Genomic DNA, 21,704 nt, shown 5'->3' on the forward strand with positions numbered 1-21,704 from the left:
ATCTATTTTAGCGTACATAAGTACTTATAACTAGATGTATATTTACACGAACCGGCTGCTATTGCATATAGTACGTAACATTTATTAATAATTACCGGTACTATTTTACACTGTCATCCGATCAATATTTATAATGATAAAGAACAATTCCAAGATTAAAACCGGATTCAAATCCCCAACTAGCCTGATAATTTGTATCATTTTTCAATCATGAATTGCAATACATAAGTGTTTACTAGTTGTTGCCACCTGCTTTATAGATGGCATGTTTTTAACTTCTAATTATCCTCTCTTTACTTGTTGTCCACACTAAGTATGCTGATGCTGATCGGTTACGACGACTTCCTGCAGCTTGACCCTCCTAATGAAAACACAAGAAACAGAACTCAGCTAATTAAGTGCATTTCTTTTATAACTCAAAACTCATTTGATGATGTACATCAATTAACAGGACTAAAATGCACAATAAATAATAATAAATCATAATTTCAAACTGAACGGGTCATTTGGAGTACAAACCGAGTAACTGATCCATAATTAAGTGACTGTAATCTATGGACGATAAAATATATGTTAAGTCAATGCTAACAAATAAAATAATTTAAAAATACCATAAACAAAATATTCGGTCAACCCATGATAAAAATACACAATAATAGACCACAAAATTACAACTTTTTCACTTACCCGTCTTTATCTAACAATACACCTATTAACAAATGATATTATCAGTTTGTTCTCAGTATTTTTGTATGTTGTTGTGTAGTGAAATTTCATTTTAAATTCCCAATCGACATTGTAGTCTCTGACGAACGTTTATTTTAATTTCGAGTAAGACACCTCATTGTTTGAAATTTATGAAGCAATTAGTGGGATTGAATTAAACAGCAATTTTACTCCAGATAAAATTCATTCTCTCCGAAAAACCTAGCAGTATATTTTATCAAATACATGTTCGTGTAGCAAACTAAATAACTTACATACGTCAAAGAAACTGAGATCTGTATAAATTGATAAAAAAAACGCCCTTATATATATGTATGTATATACGATTGTTAGTGATGTAGCATATCTGTTTTTTTCTCGTGATTCTTTTTTATAGCACCTATGTCTGACCTACAAGCAGAAGTTTCGAAAATTTCAACCGACTCTCCGTCACCTCTTAGCTTAAAGGTTTGTCGACTTTTTTCCCTAGTGTGTCCTAATCAGTACTATACGTCAGAAATTTAGAGGAGTAAGTTATATGTGTTATTTATATGCACGTATAATTCATATAGAGTTGTTTAACTTGATGTGTATGGCTTCTTCATGATAAAAACAGTATCAACCAACTAAACACTTTAAATATGAAGCAGTGATCCAGTCAGTCACAACATAGAACTTCGTACGTACGTACATCAGTTCGAGTTGCCATACCACATTAGCACAGAGATGCAGTTGTCGATTCAAATCCCATAGTGGTAGAAGTAGTAAGAGTATAAGCATTATGTTAAAGATTAGGGTTTGAAGATGTTATTCAGGGAGTATGATTCTGTGACATAAATTTGGAAAGAGAAAAAAATAGGGACATGAGGAATTCAGAAGATTAGAATTTGGCAAAACATAAAGAGTGGATGCACCTTCGCCACTGCAAACGATTTTGAGCCATGTCATTCAAGGTCTCTAACCATCGATTGCTATCATCCCACGAATCCCAACCAGGTAGTCTACACCTACCAACATGGCTCAGTCCAATTGTCAGTGACTTCATGGATTTGTGCCACGTTTTGGTCTGGCCGCCCCTAGCTTTCTTTCAACCCACTTCTACACCATAAAACATTTCACGTCGTGGCAGTCGGTGGTTGGGCATACGTAACACGTGTCCCAGCCATCTCAACTGATGAAGTTTCACTACTTCATCATTCGGTTTGCCATCCTTACCTAGTACCCGTTTCCTAACAACTGCATTACTTGCTCGATGGTCACAGTTTATACGAGCAATGCGTCGAAGACACCTATGATCGAAAACTAGTAGCCTACGAATGTCTTCTACTCTTACTGGCCATGTTTCACTGCCATTAAGCGGGACTGAACGAACTGCTGCACAGTATACCCGTCCTTTGGTTGCTAGACGGATATCTCGCCTACGCCATAAATGACGCTAGTTGGCGAAAGCTAGACGAGCCTTCTGTATCCGTGCTAAGATTTCGTCACACACCAGACCACAAGGGCTGATGAGACTCCCAAGATAAGTGAAGCAGTCAAAACGCTCAACTACACTCCCTATCATTAGTTCAGGTGCCGATGCAACCCAAGACTGCATTTTGTCAGCGTCTTCACCAAATAAAACTATGTCGTCGGCGTATTCTAAGTCAACAAGTGAGTCTCCCGGTAAAAGTTCAACTCCTGGAAATTTAGATGATGAGAGTATTATCTCTAAAAGCATGTCAACGATAAAGTTAAACAAGAATGAGGAGACAGGACAGCCCTGACGAACACCACCTGAGGTAATCAATTCTGATGACAGTTCGCCATAGGCTCTAACTCGACCAGTTGTGTTCGAGTAGAGAGCCTTTATGAAGTTAATGTACTTCTTTGGTACTCCTTTCAGTGGTAAACACTGCCACAGTACCTCACGATCAACGGAGTCAAATGCCACCTAAGGTCGAGAAATGTGTGCCTATGTTCTAGGACCTGACGTATATTGAATATCTGGTCCATATAACCACGTCCAGGTCGAAAACCGGATAGGTATTCTCTAGTCTGCTCTTCACGAGCTTTGGTTAGGCGTCTCAGTATTATTGAAGCTAGTATTTCAGACACTATATTAGTCAAACTGATCCCTCTGTGATTGTCACAAGAGGACTTTTGTCCTTTCTTACAGACTGGCATAATCATTGATTGGGACCAGTCAGATGGAATTACGTCCAGTTCCCAGATTCTACCTAAGACCTCAGTCAATTTCGCTGCTAGTACTGGACCACCATCCTTAAAAATCATTGTTTAATATTCTACTCCTGATAATAGTTACACCTACTGAGTGGTTCGACTAGAAAGGAAATCTTTTGCGCAAACAACTAGTTATTATTTACTAGATACAGGAGGTTATCTGAGCATAGCTGCAACAGACGGTCGCCGTTATCTGTTCTTTGGACCACGACTCCATAAGATCCGCCCAGGTATCTTTCGCTTAGTTTACCTACTTGAGCACCAGCCGCTATTACCGCATCAGAGCGCCTAGCTTTTCGGAGAAGGTCAGAAAGCTTTCTGTAGAACTCATCTTTTACATCATCTGAGCTGCAGTCAGTTGGAGAGTAGGCCTAGACGACGAAGAGCCAATGACGAGTGTCATTACTGTTTCGTTTAGTCAGACAGCGCACAGACGACAGTCTACTGGGATCCAGTCCAAAAGAGCTAGTTTTGCCCTATTAATTAATGCTATGCCTACGCCAGCGAGGCCACGGGAAGGAACATCAGGGCTTCCAGATACACAAAGCGTGAATCGAGTTGGTTCTTTATTTTGACGTGATGAGGTCAAATGAATGACGCTACTCGGATCGTGTATGCGCGTTTCGGAGACGCAGCACACATTGATGGTGCGAGATTCTAAAGTCCTAGCTAAGGAAGCCTGTTGTCCTATTTGGCACAATGTTCGGACGTTGAAAGTTCCTATATGTAGTTTAGAGCGTGGTTTCAGGGGACCAGGAATAACGTTCCGTGAACTCGATTCGTTTGCCCTAGCGTTGCGAGGTTATAAAATAGTGTGAGAAGGGTTCGTCGTGGAGATAGAGTTATTAGGATGTGTAGGAAGGATTTGAATGTGACCAACTTGGTCTCGTGTGTTGTTACGGGTATGAGGGCTGCACACATCGTGGAAGGGTATTTCTTGAGGGACCTGAAAATGAAGTTGGATTAATGTTGGTGTTAACGACCTGGGAGCGTGACTGCAGAGTCCAGGGGACACCTGCTTGAGGCCGGTTGCGCACGGCTATATTGTGGGAGGTTTTTGACGTGTTAGCTTCGTTCTTCATAGGACCTTACCGCCGGAGACCGAAATCCGTGAGGTAAAGTGTGACATTTTTAGAGTCGACCTTTCCTAACCCCTTTCTTTCTTGTGAGAAGGCAGCATCGCTGCAGATGCTGGTTGTCCGAGGGAAACACTTTACTGCTGTCACAGCCCTCTAAAGTCAACAGTACGACTTCTTCCTCAGACCTTGAGTAGCTGTTTTTAGTTTTACCGTTCTCCAATCGACCTGCCTGGCATAATAGGACCTACAGAAACATATGTTCCAACCAATATAGCTCTGTTGGGTCATCAAGATAGGCAAGCGCGACCACCACGGTTGGGAATGAAGCATTGATGGTTCATCAGAGAGTATTTTTTTTTTACCTTATTCATGTCGTCAATCAGTGATTTCGTTTTCCTTGAGCGGATTATTGATATTTTATTCTATGTAGGAATATTAATACGGTTACTTTTCGATGCTAGCGCCGTACGAAACTATACTTATGAGACAATATAATAATGGTAAAACATGTTTTGTTATCGTCGTTTTGATATGAAGGTATTTATTGATTGAAACAAAGTAAATTTATGTATGATCATAGTGCTAATAGTTTCATATATATTTTTCTCAAACTGAATTCTCGAAACTCTATCATTTAGTTAAAAATGTAGGTACAACGTGCTTGTTTATGTCATATATCCCCATATTAAAAATGTTTGCCTCGGTATTTATTTCTCCGTTCTTTCAACCGTAATACTACAAAACTAAAGAATTTTAACAGTTTTATTGCTTGTGTCAAAATGATCTGGGATTATTCAAATGTGTAAATTATAATTTATCTTTCTATCACTCCAAACTTTCAGATTAATCATTGGTTTGCAGTTTCGGCATGGAAGTGGTGTACTAACGATGATGACTGTGGTATTTGTCGGAACGCCTTCGAAACATGTTGTGCAGATTGTAAACTCCCAGGTGACGATTGTCCTCTTGTTTGGGGTCAATGTAACCATTGTTTTCATATGCACTGCATTATAAAATGGTTAAATAGTCAACAAACGGCTCAACATTGTCCTTTGTGCAGACAAGATTGGCGGTTCAGAGAATAAGCATCTTAATTTCTGTAATTTTCTGATTTTTGTTATTTTTTTTTAATATATGAATTGCAGAACAGCCTTTATCTGATTCTAAATCAACATCTAGTATTTATGACAAGTTCAGTAGCGTTTATTAGTCAACTATTTTTGTTTATACTGTAATTATCTTAGACACTGAAACATCATCTTTAAATACAGTTGTTTGTACAAAGCGTAGTTCAGTAAAATTCCTATTTTTCTAAGGTTATTCAAGGACACTAATATTACTAATAAACGTTCGTTAGTTAAGTAGTAGCAAAGTTTTCTAAGCTTAATGGCATTCAGTTGGTGGTCCGGATATCGACGTTGATTAAACTATTTTAGAATAGTGTGATACGATTTCGTCGTTTTCTTCCCGACAATTGAATTTCATATAACTATTACTATTTTTGATAAGTAAGATTATTAGTAGCATCTGAACATTGATATCTCATTACCGGGTTTAGTCAAAGCACTACCGTACTTTCGTATTCTAATATGGTCATGAAACGTTTGTTTTTCAAACATCGTTAATCGTCTTTCAAAGTTTTGTAGCCATTGTGATCGATTCTGAGCTATGTCACCCAGAGTCTCTAACCATCGGTTACGATAGTCATGCGGACCCCAATCAAGTAATCTGCATCTACCAACATGGCTCAGACTAGAAGTTAGTGACTTCAAGCTCTGATGACACGTTTTGCTTTAGCCGCCCCTAACTTTCTTCCAACCATCCCCAACACTTGTCAGAATTGTGCGTCGTGGTAATCGGTGTTCAGGTATACGTAACACGTGGCCTAACCATCTCAGTCGGTGAAGATTTACAACCACACCAACTGATTTGCTATCATTCCCTAATACCTTGTGTCTAACCTCACTATTACTTACAAGATGATCCCAGCAAATGCTGGCAATATTTCTAAGATATCCGTGATCAAATACTAGTAGCTTATGAGTATCTTCTACTCCCAATGACCACGTTTCGCAGCCGTAAAGTAGAACAAAACGAGCTGCTGCACAGTATACTCTTCCCTTAATTGATAGACGGATATTTCGCCCTCGCCATAGGTGACATAAGTCGGCAAAAGCTAAACGAGCTTTCTGAATCCACGTAGAGGTTTCGTCGGTTGCCAAATCATTAGGGCTGATGAGACTTCCAAGATAAGTGTTGTCGATGCGTTCGACAACTTCACTCCCTATCCTTAGTTCATGTGTTGACGCAGGCCAATTCCTGAAGCAACAACTTGCATTTAGATGGGGAGAAAGGCATCGTGACATTGTTTCCCAGGGCCTCCAAAAGACTGCATTTATCAGCGTCCTCGCTAAACAGGACTATGTCACTTGTGTATTTTAAGTAGAAGATTATTTCCAGCAATAGGTCTGTAATGGATTTGAACAAAAGTAGGAATAGTGGACAGCCTTGTCGGACACCACTTGAGGTTGCAAAATCAGATGACAGTTCTACATAATCTCTGACACTGCTGAACCAGTGTATGTTAGTGTCCTGACTTGTGCCGAAAGCCGATAATAAATTCATCATGTTCATTTAAAATTTCGTGCGACCACCATATCTACCCGTCATGTGTTCTTGACTACCAATGATTAGATTCAATGTTTAAGACCATTGGAGTCTGCAGCCAATCGATAGAACATGTTGGGTCCCATATTTAATTAATGATAGATATTCTGTTCCCAAAAATAAAATTAGTCTGAGATTCCTGTTAACAGATGATCACTAGATACAGAAAATTGATTCTACAGTTCAAGTTAATACAATATAGTCGGTGAATACCTATTGAAAGCGTGTTGAAAGACAACAGATATCATCATGTGGTTTGTAATAAAATAGGTGTAGCAAAACTTACAAAGCAGTTACTAGATATATAAGTCAGATACTCATATTACTGATATGCAGTTCCAAATACTAAATGAGACTTCATGCACAAACTATTTTAGACAAGTGACATTTTTCTCAAAGCATCTTTATTTTTGAGTAATAACAGTTCATTAGATTATGATTCATATAGATTGGTATAGTATTTTACAAATTAAGTAGCTTAAATTTAATATCTATAATGTTCCGCCTTGAATGGTCCTTCAACTGGTACACCCAGATAATCAGCTTGTTTTTTGGTTAATTTCGTTAGTTTGACACCTAACTGTTCCAAGTGAGCGGCAGCAACAGCCTCATCCAGCTATAAGGAAAACAATCTAATTATTAATAGGAGCATATGATGAGTGTGAACAGGTTGATACTGACAGGTATGTCAGAAATAAGTTTAAAAAAATTAATAGTCCAAGTAGTGAAGCAGTCTACACAAACCATTCGAAACAAAAAACTTGTGTATACACAGTTTTTAGCGACTGAGTGAACATTGCTGGTGTTAGGCAAAAGGTCGCAGGTGAAAATGGCTATGCAGTTGATGAGATCATGGGTCTTCATCAACGGAGGTGGTCAAAACATGTGCTACATATGCCTAATTTAGGAGTGCCTTGACAGGCGATAGTTGCCGATACAGAAGTAGATCGGAAGAAAGCTAAGAGCGGTCAAATAAAGACCTGGTATCAACCTTTGATTGGTCTATGCTATGCACGTAGGTGCAGTTCATTTGGTTGGGATCTGCGCGATAACTGCAGTCACTGGTTGGAGACTGTGGGTGAAATGGCTCAGAATCGTTCATAGTAGCCTAGATGAATTTATTTCTCTTCTCCCTCTCAATCTTAGATTCCATCACATTCATTTTGTTCTACCAAACCATATTCTCAATATCTAGTCCTTTTCACTAACATTGCGATGTTATTCTGATCTCCTTCGCTAAATCTTGTTAATTTCATCTCAACGTGCTAATGTATTAAGGCAGCTTTAGCCAGCGCACATCTATGTCAGGCTGTACATTGATGACTGGCTAGGTACCTATTATATCCCCCAGTAAACACAAACTAGTATATGTTGTCTTATAACACACCCATAAAAATTTTTCAAACAAGGAATGATACATGTATTGATGATTGATTTGTCACTAGGTAGCGATCGATCAGTTGTAAATACATCTGTCATGGCCCAGATAGCTCAACGGTAACGTCTCTGACTGTGAAGCTGTGTGACACGGGATCGAATCTGTTAGGGAGCATTAATTCTCTTAAGATTATAGGTACACCGTACTGACGAGTGCCAAATAGCACGAAACCTAGGTCCAGGGTTTCCTGTCGACTACCTCCAACCACCATCTCAATAATACATGTTTATGAGACCAATTTAAAGTGCCAAAAATGTTTATTGTTTTAACCCGAAATGAGTGACGTGTCTTTCCGAAGATCATGTGAAACTTGAGCAAGCATAACTTCGACTTTAGTCAACACAAGGCAACTTTAACTCTCAATTTAATTCATATGCTAAATAAAACAGGCCTTACAACTAGAAAATGTAGTTTACAGTATCTGAGCTATGAAAACACTCCTAACACTTTTATTTATAAAATAAAAGAGAACTGACCTTTTTAGGGAGGAAATGGACGCCAACTGGATACTGATCGGGTTTTGTCCATAGCTCAATTTGTGCTAGTACCTGATTTGTGAAAGAGTTTGACATTACGAAACTAGGATGGCCATGAGCACAGCCTAGATTTACTAGGCGACCTTCTGCAAGTAGAATAATATGTCTTCCATTTTTTAATGTGTAACGATCAACTTGAGGTTTGATTGATTCTATACTGACACAATTCTCATTGAGCCACTTAACATCGACTTCAGTATCAAAGTGGCCAATATTACAGACAATCGCATCGTCCATCATTTCTGAGAAATGCTCACCAGTAATGATATCCACACAACCAGTGGCAGTAACAAATATCTTCGCTCTTTTCGCACCATCTTCCATTGTGGTTACTTCGTAACCTTCCATAACAGCCTACAAAAACCATGAGTCAGAATGAAGCTGCAATGAGTCATCGCAAAAGTGATGAATAGAGAATAATGAGTCTTTGAAATTAATTAGCGCTTGATCAACTATGCACAGAATATCAAAGGTCACAAGGCAGTCCAGAATTTAGTATTTATATAATACAGTTGTAAGAACAGCGCGAATTCTCCAGAACGAAAATTAGTCACAGATGTTAACGTCCAACTCCTTAACTACGTTTTTGAAGTTTCCTTCATTCTACGCCCTGACGATAGTAAATAAAAGATTTAAAGCGTCTCTGTACTCTGAAATTTTGTCTAGAAAACAGAACTACTAATTAGCCTGTATACAAATAAAAACGTTTCTCGGTTTCATTGTCAATATGTGATAGTAGAGTATCTGGGCAACATTATCTCTTATGACGGGTGAAACAAGTGTCACTGTTAACAACATGAGTCACACTTTTGTGTTTTTAGCATCTACCTAGAAGTTGTAGGATTATTCGGATGAAATATTGATTAGTAATAAACAATGAATTTTAGGCTAAATTTTGACAGTACACATAGGCATAATTTAGATTAATAACTCCATACATGAAATCCTGTTATTTTTGATGTCTTTTTGGATAAAATTGTAAGAATTCCACTAAACGAGCGACTTTAATTCTTTGCAAATGAATAGACAGTTTCATTGTTGACGACCACTAGATAATTTCATTTTTGTGGAAATGACAAGTTATGCTTCACGCCAATATATACGACCATAAACGACAGCTTAGTGCATCGATTAAAAGAACCATATTTGAAATTTAAAATAAAACATGTAACTTTTATTGGCGTTTACCCACAAAATTACTTACTCACAGGTTTATTCCATGTAGTTAATTACCCCAGTTTTGTCTCATTCTTGAGTACTTAGCCTGATTTATGAATTTTTCTCATTTTTTATTACGAGAAACGCGACATAAAGTGGAAAAATACTGACCATAACTAAAAGCCAATTAGAAATTATTTTTGAGGAAATGACCTATGAAATACTGACTATTTTACATTTCCTTAACAATTATGACATAAATACACGTCAGCGTAGTTCCAGTATTCTGAAATGTTTACCTGTAAAGCATTGATTGGATCGGCTTCCGTAATAAGTACACGCGCACCATAAGAACGAAGAGCTTGGGAACATCCTTTACCAACATCTCCATAACCTGCAACTAATGCTACTTTTCCTGCAAGCATGATGTCAGTGGCTCTTTTTAATCCATCCACCAACGATTCACGGCAACCATAGAGATTGTCGAATTTACTCTTTTAGATGACTTCAAAATATAAGCAACATCTTACCTTAGTAACAGAGTCATTAACGTTGATGGCAGGACATTTCAGTCGACCACTGGAAAACATCTTATAAAGATTCCGAACACCAGTTGTAGTTTCTTCTGTAACGCCTTTTATGCCTTCAAGATATTCAGGATGTTTTTCATGAACAAGAGCTGTGAGATCACCTCCATCGTCTAACACCATGTTTAAAGGTAAACCATCGGGAAATATTAAAGTCTTAGATTATATTTATGGTATAGGTCATATACTTGCTCTATACACCAAGTGTACTCCTCCTCGGTTTCACCTTTCCACGCGTAAACTGGAACGCCTGTCTTTGCAATGGCTGCAGCAGCATGATCTTGTGTGCTAAAAATGTTGCAGGATGACCATTGAACCGATGCTCCCAGTTCGACTAAAGTTTCAATTAAAACTGCAGTCTGAACAGTCATATGAAGACATCCAGCAATTCTAGCTCCAGTGAGTGGCTTTTCTTTGCCATACATTTGCCTCATCATAATAAGCCCTGGCATTTCATTCTCTGCTAACTTGATTTCCTTTCTACCCCAATCTGCTAAACTGATGTCGGCTGAAAATGGGTTATATTCAAGCTATAGCTCTCATAACCTACCAACTTTAAACGGGGGTTTCGGCATGTTTGAAGTATAGGTCTACGATTCGCCTGAACAACTACTTTTGGCAAATGAATATAGGACTGTCAAACCCCTAGAAAAGAAAACGATAACCAGATTTAGTGTATGTAGAATGAAACGAGCATAGAATGTAAGAAAGACGTAAATATATTGTGATACAAAAAAACCACTTGAAAGTTAAATAATGTGATGAGCAAGGACACTACTTACCTAAACCCTCATACAGTTTGAAGGAGCCACAAGAGAAAGCTCTCCAGTCGTGATCTAATCAAAGCATGGTGGTAACTGTCGACCTATCTCCCGAGTTGCTGACCTCACATTCTTAAACAATTCCAGTTTTGTGAGGCCATGTATTATTCCTATGGAGTATTAGTATTACCTTGAACATCGAACGAAGTAAATGAGTTTGCAGATACAAACGACAAATGAACATGGTTTGAGGAAAGAGAAATGCGGGTACTAATATTAGCTCAAAATACATACAGATCGTGGCTTATCGCTCAGGGAAAATTCCAACGAAGTATTATTATTGACAGAACCCGCGTCTGGGCACTGCAGCCACCAAGGTTATTAAGCATTATGGTTACTTGTCTGAACGCTCAATTTTTCTGACGAGATCTTACGTATTTACAACTTACTTACGTAAAAATACCGTTGTAGTACAGGATGCTGACACACTTAAGCGTGTTCAGTGTTTGAGAACAATGTTATAAATCGGTCTTCCCAAAATCCCATGATAAAAAGCTCAAAACTTTAGCAGTTTTTTCGCTTATCGTAGAACTCGAGGTGACCTTATATTGCCATCCTATATTACTAGTGATTGGGATCTTTCTCACCCTTCAGAACAAATTATTGACGATGCAATAGCAAGAAGATTCAAAAACTGATCTAATATACTCAGGACGGGGTTGAGTTTTTCTCACTGGGTGGTCAGATGACTGATAGGCCTAACCCTAATAATTGGTACCAGCCCAACCAATGGACACTATTAAGGAAAAGCTGTATTTCCACTGGTAAATATGCTGCATTGATAAGCCCAGGTCCACCAACCTATTTACTTGTTACTGAAAAATGACTGGTATTGAATAAAAATTTGATAGCAGATCAAGAGTTTTTCATTTCAATAAACAGCTATTTTGGTAATAAATGCTAAACGTACAGTAAGGAGAAATCTTACAGAGTACCGCCAATAATCATTTCAAAGGGCATGTCGCATTAGATCTAACCACACGTTATAACATGACATAAAACACATCAGATGCTATTTTTCTTCTTGTGAAATGAGTCCGTAATAAGAAAAAAGTGAACTTCTGGTGTACCATACAAATCTAAACGAACCAACGTGCTGATTAGCAGTGTGCGCGTGACTAATTGCGGTCAAACCTTGCGCCTTTTTCGGCCTCTCAGCACGTGTAACGCATCTCTTACTAAATTCAATAACAACATTCTCTTGAGCCTTTCCTTTTCAATAACCAACGAGTCGTGACTGCACTTCAATTGTACCCCCTGAATACATCGCTATTCCCCTTAGTTTTCACCTGACCTTAGTGCAGTGTATACAAATTTTTTTATGTTGTTAGACGTTGTTAAATGGTATTCGAAAGAGCTGTTGAATACTTGTTGTATATAAAATATTGATACTCAGACAAGCTCAAGGATCACCGTAAACGTATTTTGTGGAACTAGCGTCGACAACTAGCGTAGATGGCCTGTGTCGAATTGATTGGGGAAGTCATACATCATGGTTAGTATCTAACATGGATTATCCTTTCGTCGTATCCATGTACATAGGCTACATAACCGTACAACAAGAACGACGTTGTCACGGAAATGTACTGATAAGAGTAGACACCAGAAAAATCTTGCAGCCATCGCTCAGCTGGCTAACCACCTTAAAATGATTACAAATCCGGTTCGTACTTTTGACAGTCTACTTAGAGACCAATCACAATGATGCCGAAAATGTCATTCTAGCCATCTTTGTCGGCAATGGTGGGCAGCTTGCTTTATTCTGTGCTTTTTTCCTCTGGGTTTTGATGTTGCTGCATAATCTAATATTTTAGAGTGTTGAATTTCCGCAATTTATGTGATACTAAGTGTTGGCGCTAACTTTTTGAGTCATTTTTGTTTCCCCAGTTTTTTTTACTGTTGCTCGGGTCAGTGCATTCTTTCGGGTGTGTTTACGTTTGTATATGAAAAGATGTTAATCCGTTTTGTTTTGAGTATTATTTTGTAGATATCAGACTCCAGAGTAAGCGTCTTTTTTCGCTAAAACGAAAGTTAGAGCTACCTGGGATTTTCTAGCTGTCCACATGTTCGTTTCTTACATTCATTTATGATATTATCGAGATCAGTAAAGAAATAAACCTCCAATTACTCATTCTGTCCAGTATTTGGGTCAGGTGTTATGAGTCATGTTGACTTGTTGTGGATACCAGTGATTTCCTCGAAAGCATTATAAGACCCACTGACCTTAAAACTTGGGATCAAGACGGAAGTGCCATCGATTTATTCCACATTTTTACCAAAAAAACGCCATATGACATTATTAGATGACTTGAACGCAATGCGTCGTGCGTGAAAGCAAGCTTATTATTAGGTAGCCGGGAATCCGCTACCAGTACGTGGTGTATGTGCGATGTTTTAGCCATGAAAGTTAGCCAGAGTACGATGGTCAACAAGCAAATGGGTAAACAACTGTCATCATGTATGGTCGATGAAGTGATACGCAATAGGTGTCTGCCTTATACATTATATCTGCTCAGTGCCGAAATAATGTAACAACCTGCAGACTTCAGTATTCCTATTCTTATTATTTTTGGATAACCTTCTTGCAGTTTGTATGGTTCGTAAGTCCTAGGACACTCGATTTCGACAACATTCACCGTAAGACTAGGACTATTTCTCATATAGTAAGTCCACTTATTCTTTCAAAATCGACATTGCAGTTGCAATTGATGCACCTGCTAAGCCAATAAATATCCTTATTCTGTAATCGATGAAGACGAGTCGTGCCCAAATGCAACTGCCGTATACTACCTTTTTACTCCAAGTTTCAACTGCCAAGGATAATGCCTTTGAAAAATAAAACTATTACATTCAGTAAATATATACGTATTACTTATGAAGACGATAAGGGGGTTCGTGACATGTTTATGAAACCGTAGTCGTATGTTCACTAAGAAGCGAGCAAGCAGGTGTACTATGCCTTTCGTTACTAGTATTCAATCACTGTATTGGAATCATTGCTTGTATATCATAAGGCATTCGAGTAAGCAACTATGATATATACATTATACATTTTTATCCTCTGACCACCATGTTGCGCCATGATGGCTGAAATAAATTTTTAGAATGCTAGGGGTGAAACGATTTGTTTCCTTTGATAATGCATACACGGATCCGGGTTCGTAGGTTCTTCAAGAAGGCAACAAAAATGTGTGCTATATTACTCCTAAGTGTTAATTATTACTTGTGAACTAGAAGAGGCATTCCATAGATTTCTTACGACGAGTACCTTGATAAATAAAATTGGAATCAAATTTAAAAATTTATTCAGGAATAGTTTCAATAACGAAAGAATATCAAACAAACACTTAAACCAGATTTCCATTTACAACTTTCATATTGTTAATGTTAAGCTGCAGTCATTGTAATTGTTTCAAAATAAAGGGCAAAAGAAGTAACTCAAAATAGTGAAAGTGATTGTGAGACTGAATTCAACGTCGAGCTTGATTCTTTAGAAAACTTACACAATGTGTTATTAGAGCTGACCTCTGTACATGTTAAATGGTGCCGTAGTTCTGTTGAACTCTGCGTCTACGAGTTCTAGGTTTAATGACGGTCCTGGGCCCGAGAAAAGAAGGATGGTTGAGTCGGGGCATGACAACCCCATCGCGCAGAAAAAAATCTTGCTAAAAAACGCCAACAACATCAAACAAATTAAACCACTTAAACTTCACCCTAAAAGCTGAGGGAAGAACTTTGACGCTTCATGATGAAAGCTGAGATTCTTCGGAATTCACGAAGCTGACGAATTTTTTAACAACCTGAACAACATTTTTTATAGGTACACGGAACGTCTGAACAATATGGGAGGTGCTCGCGATCAGCCAAGTTCATTTGACTCAAGCTGGACAACAAAGGCTGGATACAGGACAGGTGCTTCTGTACTCCGATCACGAAGAGGAAGATGCTCCACACGCTCAAGGAGTTGCTCTAATGCTGCCCAGAGAAGCACGAAGTGCACTTATCGGATGGGAATCTCACGGATCCAGATTCATCAAAGCATCATTCAAAACAAGGAAGGGAATCATAATGAATGTTATGCACCGACCAATGATAGCAATGACAACGACAAAGATCAGTTTTACGGGAGGCTGCAATCGATCATAGCGAAGTGCCCAAGAAGGGACCTGATAATTCTCGTGGAAGATCTAAACGCCAAAGTGGGAATGGACAACACCGAATATGAAGATATTATGGGACGACATGGGCTAGGAGGAAGAAACGGAAATGGGGAGAGATTTGCAAATATATGTGCATCCAACAAATCGGTTATAGGCGGCACAATGTTTCCACACAAACGCATACACAAAGCTACATGGATCTCACCGGACCACACCACGGAGAACCAGAAATATTATATTTTCAACAATAGAAAGTTCAGAAGGACGATGGAAGACGTGAGAACTAGGAGAGGATCTGATGTAGCTCCAAATCACTACCTGGTGGTTGTCAAGATGAAACTGAAGCTTAAGAGACACTGAACAAATGGACAAACAGCATTACTGTGGTGGACCTCAGAGAAAGAGCTTAGTTAAAATATAACAATACGCAAAGTTACCAACAATATACCAAAAGAATTAACACTACAAACAGTTAAATTATAAAAAGGTATATTGAGCAACAAAATAATAACAGTGTTATGAAATGAATGTTACTTGTAAGCTGCATTATGAGATAACAACCACAAATAAGTTCACTTGGTTAACAAAGGTTCCTCTGCACGTGATGGCACCAACAGCAAAATGAAGAAGATTAGATCCAGTAGTATTATTCAGTAATGATCCGGGCCAAAGCTCCAACGTAGTGTGGAATGGCCTAAAAGGATGTTATAATACTATTATAATCTTCAATCAAAGGCCGTGGCCGTTAAAGCAGAAGAATAGACGGCGGATACAACGTTTATATTTTAAGAATCGCGGTAATGAAGAAGTATTATATATAACCAAACAAAAGTATTCGTTTCTTTACCATTGATACAGAAAAACAATAGATATCGAATATAAGTGTGGTTACATATAAAGTGTGACAACTAGGAAAAATATGTGATCTTTAATTTTGTTGTTACAAAAAATCACTAGATATAAATGTCACTATATTACAAAGGTTCAATACATCCTTCTTTCAAGATAGTAACAAACTCAACAAATTCAAGATAACTCTCAACAACAAGTTCGAAGCCTTAAAAGACCTACTGAGGGGAAAAGAAACTCCTATGGGGGACAACTGGAAGTGGATCAAAGAAGCATTAACTTCAATGTGTCATGAGGTTCCAGGCCTCAAGAAGCAATTTCATAAAGAATGGGTCTCTCTTGAATCCGTGAACAAGATTGTAGAAAGGGAGAATAAGAAGACAGCAACTAACAACAGTCGACCACGAGCAGAGCAAGTTTAGTCACAGGAGATACGGTAAACCAGAGAGACTGATCAAGGACAAAAATGGAGAGCAAATCACTGAGATTCAGGAACAGAGAAACGGATGGGTAGAACACTTTAAGGAGCTCTTGAATAGACCAGTCCCATTGAATCAACCGGATATCGAATCAGCACCTACAGTCCTTCCTATAGGTGTCACTCCACCAACGATCGAAGAAATCAGGATGGGAAAGCAGCAGGACCCGACGATATACCATTGTAGGTATTGTAGGGCCAGTGAAATGTCACCGAATGCTGGCCAAATCATCCGGCAGTTGGGTCACTGAATATGGAATAGATCATCGACCCCTGTCAAGGTCAAGGACAGTCAATGCTCATCAGTCAATCATACGCCATGGACTGGCCCACGCGGCAGTGGTTGTACTTTCGCTTGTATCTACCTTAACTATTATATTCTTGTAATAACGTCCTTTGTGTTGTACAGTCTTCAGAGTATCCATGACCCCTTGATACGTCGATGGTTCAATCCACGTAAGGTGCTGGTCGCGAGGTGTGACTTCGAAGTTAGCTTATTCGTTACACCGCCCCCGTCTAACTCGAGTAGGCCTCCGATCATTCGACATAGACTATCAACGTTGATGGTCTACAGTATCTTCAGCCTGTTCAGTAATAATCGTTGAAACGCCTCGCTTAATTTCACTGGAACGTCTCTTGAACATGAATTACTATGAACATCACTTATTACTTATTTAAAAAGCTATTTCTGGCGATAATACTCTAATAACTGAAGAGAGTACTACAAACATTTAAGATTTACCGGTTATAACCGGTAAATCTCTAGTATATACTCGAGATTTCGTCTTAATTCTTGCGAAAAACAACTATTTACACAAACTCCGAGCATCTTTGACCGTCAAGTTATTCTCAATACGCTGTTTTGTGGACCCCAACAAGTTTTGAACCAGGGCAGTGTGGTTCAGTAGAGTAGCTGATATCCCAGGTCAAGCTACGAAGCAACAAGAGAGCCAAATTGTACACTACAAAACAGGGGAAGCTAAATTAACGCTTTTCGTATTTATTTCGCGAATTTACTGCAGCAAAACATGACTCAAATATGAGAAAACCTGCTATTCGTACAGCCCAACGGACATCTAACAGAACGTATTTTACGGTCACACGGATCACTCGGGGGAAGGACTCTAACCACCAAAACCACTCGAGGCTGCTTCGCGTTACACTTAAGAATGCTTCCGACGTAGAGGACGTCCTGCTAGCGAGTCACTTACTGAAATGCGATGGGAACGTAAGAATACTGCCCGACATACCGTATTCTGAACGAAATCTCATCCGGAACATCCCTAAGGAATCTTGCGAAGCGTTTTTCCGTGGAAGAAATATCATTGTGCAAGGTGTACCGGGAAATATGGACCCGGCTCAAACAAACTCTGATATTCGGGAATGGAAATTCATTAAGCATTCCTTGAAACTCAAAAACATACTGACCCAACAGGTGATGCGACTAGCCAAGAAAGACGGAGACTCTAGACCCCAGCTATTGAAGATAACCTTCCCCTCCTCCCACATGGTGGCTGCAACTCTGGAAGCATTTCGTGCCAACAGACGTCGGTTGCCAACTGGCATCCATATGCATCCGGATAGGTCACACGACAGCAGGATCAAGCTCAAACGCAAGCTGGAGCTGACAATTCCACTCGTGGATTGTCTTGATCATAAAAAACGTAAAGGACAGGGACTACCAACTCGGAAACATTGTATAGGTAGGTTACCTGTCCACTCACGCGAGGCTCATGTAGGCACACAGGAAGAAGTTCACGCGTTCCAAATTGAAAGCATAAACTGCTTATACACGAACGCCGCGAGTTTGCCAAACAAAATGGATGAGCTACGTGAACTTAGCAACGCTAATGATGCTCACCTGATAGGAAAATCCGAAAGTTAGATAACGTCTCAGTTTACGGATCAGGAGTTAGCAATACCTGGAATGTCTTTATTTCGCAACGACAGAAAAATTGGAATGGGGGGCGGGGTAGCATTATAAATACTGTCTTGCCTGGAGGCGCACCAACTTCACAACCAAGAGTTTCTCAATCTTGATGAATCAGTATGGTGCTCAGTAAGATTGTCTACCACCTCGAAGTGTCTAGTCGGGGTCATCTACAGGAAGCCCACTGCCGACATTGAGTATGACAATCGTTTGCTGGAAGGATTAATCCGCTCTAAGCGTCTTGGATTCTCTCGTATCCTAATTCAAGGGGACTTCAATCTTCCTAGAATTAATTTCGCGGAACATACCTACATTGGAGGTGACAAATCCACTGAAGCTCGGTTCTTCAACCTCATCGATGATCTGGGATTATTCGAAAATGTGAAGTCGACAAATCCTTGGAGAAACAGTCAGACGCAGTCGCGCTTAGACTGGGTATTCACAAATGAAGAATTCCTAGTCGATGACCTCTCAATACTGGCTCCCCTGGGGAAAAGTGATCACGCCGTCCTATCCTTCAGTTTTGTCAGCGAAACGGATCTAAGATACCCCACTAACAACAGACGCTGGAATTTCAAACGGTTGGATGTATTAGCTTTACATGACTATCTACAACAGGTGGATTGGGAATGGTAACCTCAACATGAAGTGGATGCTCATTGGGATTTCTCACTGCACATGATCTTATGCGCTACTGAGCATTCAGTTCCTCAGATGGTCCCAAAAAGCTACAAACAACCTCCATTCATTAAGAACCGCACTCGTCGTTTGCTAAGCCGCAAAAGGCACTGTAGGGCCGAATATAAACGAACTGACAACAACGGAGTGTACAGGCAATACAAACATATAAGAAACATATGCACAAAGGCAATAACAGGAGACAGGCTTCAGTACCAGACCAAGCTTATCGATAAATTTGTCTCCAATCCGAAGAGCTTATTCAGTTACGCAGCTTCTCTTCGACAAGGCAAAACTGGAGTTTCCCAACTGCTAGGTCCTAATGGCCCGACCATTAACGACGGTGATGCCGCTAACCTTTTGGTTGAACAATACTCCCAGACATTCCAGCTGACCCACATCAACTATACTGACGAAAACTTCACCTGCATCTGTACAGGACTTTCCGAAGTGGACCTGAGTGCTGACCTGGTGCTCCGTAAACTGCAGCACCTAAGAAAAGACACTTCTCCCAGTCCGGATATGGTTCATTCTGCTATACTGAGGGAAGCAGCTTCAATCCTGGCATCACCACTTAGCGTGATGTTTTCACACTCGCTAAGCCGAGACAAACTCCTGGAGATTTGGAAGCTGGCTCACACACACCAATTTTCAAAGGAGATCGACGCAGTGAACCCTCAAGCTACCGACCAGTGGTCTTACTCTCCATACCTTCTAAAGTTATGGAGTCCCTAATATACGACGGCATACACGAATACTTATTACCGTTAGAGTTCTTCTCACCCCAACAGCATGGTTTCAGAAAGGGTCATTCTTGTATGAACAACCTGCTGACTGAGGTGGATAGATGGACAACCATCCTTGATCGCAAGGGGAAGGTTGGGTATCAAAACCCCTCTGATTGACTGGCTCGTTTCATATCTAGAAAATTGACATTCTAAAGTCAGGGTTAACCTCACTCTCTCTCAGGCTAAGGAATGTCTTAGTGGGGTCTCCCAGGGCTCAATACTAGGACCTCTTCTCTTCTTGATTTACATTACCGATCTTCCTCAACTAGTTTCATCTGACTTATTGCTTTTTGCTGATGATGTGAAACTTTGGAGAGAGATACGTGACCAAAAGGATATACAAGCACTTCAGGGGGATCTGACTCGACTTCAAAGTTGGGCAGACGACAACGTACTTACCTTCAACGCTTCAAAGTGTAGAGTAGTTCATCTGCGACATGTTGCACTTAACCTCTACCCGTTAGAGTACAAGCGTCTTAGAGGTGACCTTCTTATGACTTACAGTATCCTTAATACTTCCGGTCATCCCCTTAAACATTTTCTTAAGCTTAATCACAACACTAACCTAACAGGTAACACCCAGAAACTGGATACCCAACATAGCAGAACAGACTGTTGACACAACTTCTACTCCGTAAGAGTTGTCAAACGGTGTGTGCCTTTGAAAGGCTCTGACTTTTTTACCGTGCCGGACAGAAGGCCCACGGCCTATGCTATAACATAGGCCAAATATGAAGCTTGTACTCTCAAGGTTCACTGACCGCCAAGATCCGCGTCAATTTGACTGTGGACTATCCAGTCAACAGTTCCCTTTGTCATCAGAAGAGGAACTGGGAACTTTGGACGCTTGTCTAGAGCAAAAAGACGTGAGGGACAGATTTGTAAGCACACAACATGATTTTTATCATTCATTCCTATTACAGATGGCTATGTTGACACGTCTAATGGATGATGATCCTAAAACCTCTATGAGATATATTCTGTCCTACATCATGAAACCGGAAGTCGCCATTAATTTCACATTGCTGGGTACTTCATCAAAACGAGCGATTCAGAAGTGCAGGTTTTACGGCTGCGTACGAAGTAAGATATATAAGGTTTTTAAACTTCAGGTGCACTGACTAATCGTTTCCTGTCGTCATCTATCAACGAGAAAGCCCTTGCGAAACTCTATGACATGGCTACGCAAAGTTATTTCCACGACATGAGAGACAAAGTCCAGAAGCGTCATCGACGTAACAAAGAACACGTATGTACGGCTTTAAAGTGATTACTGTTTTTGCATTATCTATAGGAACAGTCTTCCGTGTTCAAGTATATTACCGTAAGTCCAGCTTCAAGTACCTTGTTGTGCAAAACAAGTTTCCTAGATTCAATAACGTTTTTCTTTATCACATTTTAGAATTCACAAGAATTGTTTGACTTTCCATAGTCCAACAGGCCTGGTGGAAATAAAGAATACGTGAAATGCCTGGTCCGTGACAATGACAATTACATATGGAGCCTTGATACTGTACCATCTGCCGACTGCTCATTACTTTGTACATTGAAGAACTTTTTGTTTTCAATAAAAATTTGGAAATTATACCATATTTTACGTACTTTAC

The 21,704-nt window shown here is 39.6% G+C and overlaps 2 protein-coding genes across 3 annotated transcripts; one reads left to right on the forward strand and one right to left on the reverse strand.

The window, feature by feature from the left end:
• Positions 1-1,107: 1,107 nt before the first annotated feature.
• Positions 1,108-5,092, forward strand: Smp_028430 (Anaphase promoting complex subunit 11 homolog; the record flags this gene model as incomplete). Its single annotated transcript, XM_018791000.1, has 2 exons — positions 1,108-1,173; positions 4,850-5,092. The coding sequence occupies 2 exons, from the start codon at positions 1,108-1,110 to the stop codon at positions 5,090-5,092; spliced, it is 309 nt and encodes a 102-aa protein (XP_018645790.1).
• A 1,968-nt stretch (positions 5,093-7,060) lies between these two features.
• On the reverse strand, positions 7,061-12,340 carry Smp_028440.1 (adenosylhomocysteinase,putative; the record flags this gene model as incomplete). 2 transcript variants are annotated; one of them, XM_018791001.1, is made up of 7 exons in its annotated part: positions 12,304-12,340; positions 10,944-11,038; positions 10,582-10,901; positions 10,337-10,549; positions 10,106-10,300; positions 8,589-9,002; positions 7,061-7,290 (listed from the first exon to the last, which is right to left on the reverse strand). In XM_018791001.1, the coding sequence occupies exons 2-7, from the start codon at positions 10,966-10,968 to the stop codon at positions 7,159-7,161; spliced, it is 1,299 nt and encodes a 432-aa protein (XP_018645792.1). In that variant the 5' UTR covers positions 10,969-11,038; positions 12,304-12,340. The 2 variants fall into 2 exon arrangements, with proteins under 2 accessions (XP_018645792.1, XP_018645791.1); XM_018791002.1 differs by having other exon boundaries at positions 7,159-7,290; positions 10,337-10,901; positions 12,125-12,340.
• Between the last annotated feature and the right edge of the window lie 9,364 nt (positions 12,341-21,704).

This window comes from Schistosoma mansoni (genome assembly GCF_000237925.1).
Source record: "Schistosoma mansoni, WGS project CABG00000000 data, chromosome W unplaced supercontig 0115, strain Puerto Rico, whole genome shotgun sequence".
Classification (NCBI taxonomy): domain Eukaryota; kingdom Metazoa; phylum Platyhelminthes; class Trematoda; order Strigeidida; family Schistosomatidae; genus Schistosoma; species Schistosoma mansoni.